The 8,914-nt window shown below is 44.4% G+C and overlaps 1 protein-coding gene across 1 annotated transcript; it reads right to left on the reverse strand.

Moving 5' to 3' along the window:
* Positions 1–4,795: 4,795 nt before the first annotated feature.
* Positions 4,796–7,154, reverse strand: foxi3b (forkhead box I3b). The gene is made up of 2 exons (XM_083652070.1): positions 6,321–7,154; positions 4,796–6,132 (listed from the first exon to the last, which is right to left on the reverse strand). The coding sequence occupies exons 1-2, from the start codon at positions 6,919–6,921 to the stop codon at positions 5,579–5,581; spliced, it is 1,155 nt and encodes a 384-aa protein (XP_083508196.1). The 5' UTR covers positions 6,922–7,154; the 3' UTR covers positions 4,796–5,578.
* Positions 7,155–8,914: the final 1,760 nt, after the last annotated feature.

Below are 8,914 nucleotides of genomic sequence, written 5' to 3' on the forward strand. Positions count from 1 at the left end.
TCTTCTCTGGACTATGAGAGACTGGAATCCATTCTTTCCCAAAAGAAGGAGCTGCTTTATTTTGTGCTGTTTTATGGACAAACTTGATGGAATTTGCTGGAAAGCTGGGAGCTTATCCTTGGACTAAGATTGTTGGACATTGGTGATGGCGACCTGGCAAGCGTCTAAAAACATTTACGCATTGTCATGATTCACATTGTTCATTATTAGTATTAGATTCTGCTGGGTCTATATAGCACAATTGTTACTTTTCCTAAAAAGTGAGATTTAAGTGTTTTCTGTGTGACAAAACTCTGCCGGCCAGCAGCTCCCCAATACAGGCTGTGATCTGAGCATTTTGTTTGAATTCTAGCATTTACCTTCTTCTCCAACTGACCTCTGAGGAGCAGGTAACAGAAAGGGTATTCGGTGACTTGACTTGCATATTGACGACGAGCTATTCCATGGCTTTCATCACCTGTGTGCGTGTGTCAGGAGTGTGGGGCTGTTTACACATAACAGCGAGCTGGTGGTGCCTGGGCCCACTCCTAACTGGAGCACTGGGCATGACGGCATGTCTCCAGGCTTCACCTTCTCCGCTACCGTTTACTAAACAGCATTGATAGGACATGACTGTTTTAGTAAATACAGAAAGTGTGTGTGTGTGTGTGCTCGCGTCCTTGTGCGTGTCCTTGACTGTGTGTGTGTTTTGGGTTGATTTGGTACCTGGGCAGTTAGCTCTCTGTTCAGCATGCAGTTATCCAAAGTGACGTCGCTGCTTCCTCTCTTGCACAGCTCCTACATTAGAGGAATAAACATGAACAGGGTTGACACCGGAAAGTGTGGCAATGGCATATTCATTCAATGTTAATCTCAGAATGTTCTCAAACCCACACACACACACACACACACACACACACACACACACACACACACACACACACACACACACATGCACACACACACACACACGCATACACACATTGCATGGCAGGTATGGTATAATCGTTCTCTGTCTGAGTTTATAATATAAACACCGCACGTAGTATGCCTTGCACTGCACAAGTGTGTGTGCAGACCCTATTTACAGTCTGTGGTGCAGACATATGCCTACTACAGAATGTGTGTGTGTAAGTGTGTGTAGGTGTGTGCATGTGTGTGTGTGTGTGTGTGTGTGTGTGTGTGTGTGCGTGTGTGTGCGCGTGTGTGCGTTCCGTTAGTTCGACAGGTGTGTGGACGACTGCCACGAGCCAGGCGGCAGGTGGGGATGAGGATTTATAGATTTTAATCACATCACTCTGTTGAGCAATAATTCTACTGCCTAAGGCAAGGAAGGCCTCTGGTTCACGTGTGTGTGATTGATGGATGCTAGCTGTGCGCACTCGAATCATAGAGAAGTAAAACTAATGTATTCATTAATGCACGTATGTATATCAGTATGCAGCCTCTGCATCATAATACATCACAATTTCATTCCGCCAGAAGCGCACTTGGTAGAGATAGCATAAAATCCAAACAACTCAGGGGGGTTTGCTAACCTGACGCTGATCTGATCTCATGATCAAAGATATGCTACAGCAAGGGTTTTCAAAGTCTGAGACTGTGGGCCTCCCCCCAGACAAAGCTTGGGAAAAGGCGCCTGCTCCCCTCGCTCAATTGCATGCCTGGGATCACCATGATTCTGTTATTTGACCCATAGGCACTCAACACTTGAGCCTGATATTACTGTTTGACATACTTCAGACTACAGCAAACATAAAAAAGGTCTGTCTGAAGGCATTTATTAGTTTCTAACTTTCTGACTCTGGGAAAGTGGGAAAAACAGTCAAATTCCCCAAAACTACAGTATCTCTGAACTATCTCTTTAACCAAATCACACACATTTAGGCTACTATGTGATCTCCTTTTGATAACTAATGTAATAACCTATATTTATATATATACCGTATATATATATATATATATATATATATATATATATATATACTGTATATATATATATATATATATATATATATATATATATATATATATATATATATATATATATATATATATATATAATAATTATTTATTTATTTTTACTTCCATTCACTGAGCCTCCCCTGAAACTGTTTGGAGGTCCCCTGGGGAGGCCCGCCTCCCACTTTGAAAACCCCTGTGCTACACTGACAAGGGATAAAAGCAGATGAGTGAAAGGAGAGATTTACGACGATGATTATTCAGCCAGCCAAACGTGTAACAAGTGCACTAGACATCTGTCCAAATAAAGAATACATTCTAGTACTAATGCAAGTAACAGAATAAACAGTAAGAAGGGGACTTCCAAAAATATTAAAATGCATAAATGTGTTGTGAGTTTGAAGAAAAGTTTCTGGAAAAAAAAAGCTTTGGAAACCGAAGCTTGACTTGCTAACAGTCTTGAGGTAAATCCCTCAGGTTTTACCGTTTCTTATCTGTAAAACTCCATCTGGGACACTCCATTCTCACGTTGACCCTGTCATCCAGATCCTTGGCATGATTAACGCTCACAAATTTGCATGGTTTTGAAAGTGTCTGGAGAAGAAGTCTCCTTTCACTGGCGTCTCCGAGACTCAACCCCTATAATGTTTATGTTGGCAGATACACCCAGCAACCCCCATTCTGTAGCTGTACACCAATCATAATATAATAATAATAATAATAATAACAATAATAATAATAATAACAATAATAATAATAATCATAATCATAATCATAATCATAATAATCATAATAATAATACAGTAATTGGCTTTGCAAACCAGCCAGGATGCCAAGAATATTTGGGATGGAAATGTGACATGTTGAGACAGTGATACTTTTGATATTCATTGCACTATATTTTCAGTTCTTTCTTTCTTTCTTTCTTTCTTTCTTTCTTTCTTTCTTTCTTTCTTTCTTTCCTTCCTTCCTTCCTTCCTTCCTTCCTTCCGTCCGTCCGTTTCTTTATACTGACATTCCCGATGCCACCCATGAAGAAAAAGCAGCTGACTTGTAAATGTAATGTCTGGAAAAGATATGTTGCATGTTATTTGCATATGAATTTGCCAGAGTCACGATTCCCGGAAAGAGTTGTGAGGTTTACAGGATACCGAGAGGCATAATTCACACAGTTAAATCAGATGCTTGCAGGGCTAACAAAACTGATACAGCACGACTTTATGATCTGTCATTTGCAACCTCATCACCAGTTTTTGAAATCGGTTATGCAAATTTTGACAGGTTGACCTCTTTGCCTCCAACTACTAAAATACACTGTCATTTGTGCCAGGATGTTATATTCCACTCGATCTATTCCATGTATGAAATAGAGGAGGTGTGTGCGTATGTGCACGTGCGCGCACGTGTGTGTGTGTGTGTGTGTGTGTGTGTGTGGAGGGAGGGAGGGAGGGTTGGTGGGGGGTTGATCTTTCTTCTTCTGTGTTTAGGGTAAATGGCCGTCATGCTGCCTTTGTTTCAGGGTAAATAAATGCCTAAGGCAGGCACCTATCTGAGGGTTTATCTTGTACAAGACAACTTAAGAACAGAAAAACAAAGCTATGTTGAATACTGGACAAATTGTCTTCATCACACAGTTGAGCAGCTTAATTTAACTGGTGAGTGATGAGTCTGCGGGGCACAAAATGTCAGCTTTGCAGGAGAAGAATGGAAAAATTACAGATATTTTCTCAGTCATTCTTTCGTCCATACGTTTCACCATTGTTGGAACATATAATATGAAATGTTAACAGATAACATATGAATGTGCTACCTATGCTATTACTATTGCAATATTGATCAGACAGACACTTCATCAACGCGCATATAAAAGAGAGTTCCAACCAAGTAATCTGATTGGTTAAGAGTCAATTCACCTGTTGCAGGGGCATGTATATCCTTTGCTTGTTGAACCAACAAAGCCATTAGTTGTGGTATAATTACCATTGACTGTCTAGACCAGTGGTTCTCAAAGTGGGGTCTGGGGACCCCCAGGGGTCCTTGAAGGGGTTGCAGGGGGTCCCCAGCAAAAGGGGGATCATTTATTTTCACTATAATGACTGTTTTGGTCATGGGTTTCATACACTTTCTGTAATAAAACATCTAAAAGCAAAAACCGTATCAGATGGGGGGACCCTGGGACTTATCAAGTCTTATCAAATGGGGGTCCCTGGTCTAATTTGTGTCAGTTTAGGGGTCCTTGACGTGAAACAGTTTGAGAATCACTGGTCTAGACTATTGGTTAAATAGCTACAGCCTTATGGTAGTAGCCCTAGTGGTGAAAGTTCACAACAATCCTCTACCTGCATTGCTGTGTACTTTGTTGTGTTTAATATATTCAGCAATTTAATTAATTCCTCCCCATCTTTAGCCATTTCTACAGTAGCTCCCGCTCCCTTAGCAAAGGCTAACTCATGGCCAACAGTTGCTCCCGCTCCCTTAGCAAAGTAACTCACGGCCAGTCAGCAGTGTTCATGGATGGATGACTGTGAGTTTTGAGAGGAGGCTTTTGGTGAAGAGGGACAGTATGGGAAAGTGTATTTTCACCGTTTAGGAGAATCAGTTAAGCGTCCATCACAGACGGATCAGGTTACACTGACATGGAGGTTTGAGCCTTTCATTGGTCATCATCGCCTTCCTGACAGGACTGTTTTGTGTCAGGGCATGCTTACTGTCATTCTGTCACTCTCGGAGCAGAGTCACATTTCATAGCTTTATCAAAATTAGCAGTACTAAAAACAATACATTCATGTGTCCTAACGCCAATTACCCATTCATTGTTCATTATAGGAATACAAAGGAAAATGCAACTTTTTAGAACTTTAAAACACTTTATTCATATCAAAAACACAACATACATTATTATACCATACATTTTTGAAGCCATTTTTACATTAACAGGTGTACCAACAAACCAACAATATAAATGTATACATAAACATTACGCAACACATAGACATATTTACAAACTACAACCACCACTTCATGTATCAGACTCTCCGATTGCAAGGTTAGCCTATTTTCAGGCATCACTGAAGAGGCTTTAAACAGAGATTCTCCGCTTTGTGTGCGGCTGATTCCATCAGTGAACATACACCATGTAGAGACTATACACCATGTCATTTAACTGCTCTTCCAAAATGTGCTGGCAGAGCTGTGTGATACCATCAAAGCAGCGCAGACGGCAGTGTGGGATGGCCTGACGTCAGCAGGAGATCTGACCAGGGGTCTGTTAATAATGAGTCAGATCTGATAGAGACACGCTTGGCCCAGAATAAAAGCTGACTGAGGATCTGATAGTGAGGCAGACTGGGAGTGTCCGTCGGCTGAGTCAGCCGTTCCTGTGGGAATCAGAGCCTTTTTACACTGCTGTCACACGCTATAGTGATCTTAACTGTCGCAGTCAGCGCAAACACACTGCTATCTGTGTGTGTGTGTGTGTGTGTGTGTGTGTGTGTGTGTGTGAGTTTTAACAATGTTTGCTTTCTTCCTTTGACAACAGCATAACCGCCTCACCAGCACGCGGGTAAAACTTTTCCTGTTCGGAGCCTCTTGTCGTCGCGTCAAACTAAGCGACTAATTGCTGTGCCGTCAAGTCCCATCAAACCTCCGTGCCCTCTCGAGGGTAGAGGATCCCTGCTGATCCCAGTCCGGGGTAGAAATGCCCGTTGAACTGGCTGAGGATGGGGCTGCTGTACCCGAGAGAGGCGTGGGTGGGTGAGGAGGAGGAGAGCGCGGGGGGAGGTGGCAGCGGCGATGCCCACTCTGGGCCGCCTGAGCCGGGGGAGTAACTACTGAAGCCTCCGGGCCTCTGGGGCCCGTCCATGGGGAGGCCGATCTGCATCGGCCGGCTTAACCCGTCCGCTCCGACCTCGTTGGCCGCGCCGGCCGTCACTCCGGACATCTCCGATAGGAAGCTGCTCAGACAGGGGGCGGGGCCCGAGGACGAGGGGGAGGGGATCCTGTCCGGGCTGGGGGCCATGTCGAGGGCGTGCTTGGGGCTGCCCCTCTCGCTGTTGTCGCCTGACTCGGGGGCCCCCGAACCCCCGTCCCCGCCAGAGAGGGAGTCGGACTTCCTCTTCCGTTTGCGGCGGAAGTTCCCGTTGTCGAACATCTTCTCGCAGTTTGGGTCGAGTGTCCAGTAGTTGCCCTTCCCTGTAACATCAGAGTGCATGAGATGTTTTGGAATTTAAACATGGAACAATAGGTTAATGAATCTAGGTGAATGAAAGTTGGTTGATGATATGCTACACATCAGGAATACAGAACAGACATTCAAAACTATTTGCTTAATTGCTAATTGCTTAATTGTTTAATAAACATTCAAAAGTATAATTGATTACCTGGATCATCCTCGTCTCTTGGTACTTTTTTGAAGCAGTCATTGAGTGACAGGTTGTGTCTGATGGAGTTCTGCCAGCCGGCCTTGCTCTTGTTGTAGAAGGGGAAGTTGTCAGCCACATACTGGTAAATCTGACTCAATGTCAGCCTCCTATCCGGGGCTCCGTGGATGGCCATGGCGATGAGAGCCGAGTAGGAGTACGGCGGTCTGACCAGCTTCATCAGGTCTTCCTGCGAGGGGAGCGAGAACCAACCCAGTTCCCCTCCCGGACCCCCGGCTCCAGCGGGGCCCAGGTAAGGCCTCTGCATGCCGTAGTGCTGAGGGACAAAGGGGGGTCCGGGGTTCCCCGGCGGGCTGGTGGTGGCCAGGTAAGGCGACGCGTTGATCCCCGAGCCGTTGAACCACAGGTAGGGGTTGGGGGAGGAGGTGGCGTAGTCGCTTAGGTCGTAGGACGACGGGGTGGTGCGCTGGGGGCTCGGCAGCGAGGGCGGAGGGTAGTAACAGTCGCTGTACATGCTGAGCTCAGGGGGCTCCTGGCCCAGGCTGGGGAACTGGGGGCCACACCGTGGAGGAGACTGGCCCTGGGTCTCGAACGAAGACATTGTAAAGTCAGAGTTTGTTCTCACCTTTCTGAGTCTTTTCTTCAGCGTTTGCCCTTGGGCTGTCCTTTCTGTGTCAAAATATTTTTGCCTCGAATTTGGAAACCCTGAAAAGACAGTCCTTCTCTCGTTCAGTCCTTAGTAGATCTTTAGTGCAGGATGTGTGAGTCCATCCGAATGATGGACTCTAGGCTTCTGAGTTGTATTGCTCTCTTGTCTTCCTAGACCCTGTCGCCTTTTTGCCCTTCCTTTTGTCAGAGATGTCACCTGTCACGCCTGCTTTATGTGTTTCCCTGGAAACACCCCCAGTCTCTTTTGATTGGTTGTTTTCTCAGGTGAGAAGTTTTTTTCCCTGTTTTCTCTTTTTTCTTTTGTCAGCTAGTTCCTCCAGGGGTTTTAGAATACTTGGCCTACTCTCAATTAAATAAATTTCCACTCTCTCTGTTAAACCATCATTATTCACAATTAGCTGCAATTAACATTAAAAGCTTCTCCTACAGCTATAGAGCTTAAGGCTGTCTTGTTATCTATGTAATCATTGCATTGTAATGTAATGTAATTTAAATGTATATTCTCCCTCATTTTTGGCGATTTTGGTAAATATTTGGGTATTTCATGTAGCCTATAGGCTATAGTGTTGTTTTGTATTACTTATTGTAAAACTCTTCTGTACACTTGTATGAAAGGTAGATCTAGGGCTAGATACTCCACAGATAAAGTATATATACTTAAGGCATATAGGCTATATCTATTTATGATAACCATCATCATTATTATCATCATCATCATCATACTTTATCTGTGGAGTATCTAGCCCTAGGACGAATCAGCGTGACGTCACTTGCCACCCAGAAATACGGAAGCCCCCGCGGCAGTTAATAGTAGTGAGTTGTGCCAAACAAACGTTAATATCTCAAAAACTATACATGACATCGCTTATATTTTGACATTCTGAGTGAGAGCAGAAGTAGCTCAAGAGTTTGATGTATAATATATACATGGCGTGTTAAAGTTGTGTGAACTGTCGCAGTTTTTAAAATGTAAACAGAGTTAACTGGTTAGAGTCAGCCACTCAAGCCTTGCGCCACTTGGGCTCCATAGTGTTCCATTGCCGTTGCCACCCAGTGACGCGGTTTGTTTACCAAAATGCTGCTCGGCTGATACTGTATATATTCGCTATTCATCACGCGCGCGCACACACAAACAAACAAACTTGTGAACGCTATGAGGCGAACGTGAATGTGATTTTTAGAGCATTATTAACGTTACTTTCTGCACGGGAGACAGCGAGAGCTTTACCGTAAGTTTTGCACATTTCAAATTAACGCTACATGATAACTGTCAACGCCTAAACTAATAGTTTGAATTGAAAATAGTTCGTAGCCAAAATAACATTAGCAACAAGCATGCCCCCGGTTGTTAGCTAGCTAGGTTAGCTTGCTCGGTCGGTCGTTAGCTACGTTAGCTGCCATGTCAACAATGCCTTGCTAGAAAGCTAGAAGTAAATAACGTTATGTGAGTAGCGTTATTTGTTGATGAGAAATTTACCGGTTTGTAGATGGGCGATTCACCTTCCTCCCCTGAGCTGCAGCAGAGTAGCGACGAAGACATGTCGGACTCGGACTTGAACAAGGAGTTTGAGAGAATGATTGAAGACGTCGAAAATATATCAGGTTTGGAACTGGCTTATTATCTTAACGTTACTATGCTGGTGTTAACGTTACTCAAACTCAACATTTAACGTTAGTAAATGGGATTCAGTTGTCCTTGGTGAGGACCTGTGTTAGAAATCTAACAAATGAACGTTGCCCTGCCTACATGTGAGAGAAACGCGTTCCTCGTCCTGTTCCTTCACACCTGCAGTGCAGCTGACCTGGATGGCCTATGACATGGTGGTGCTGCGGACCAGCCCGGAGCAGCAGGAGGCCATGCAGAGACTGGACCGAGCCTATCTGGACTGCAGGGCTGCTGTGTGTGAGGAGGAGGAGAATGACCA

Source organism: Poromitra crassiceps (assembly GCF_964638095.1).
Source record: "Poromitra crassiceps genome assembly, chromosome: 15".
NCBI lineage: Eukaryota > Metazoa > Chordata > Actinopteri > Beryciformes > Melamphaidae > Poromitra > Poromitra crassiceps.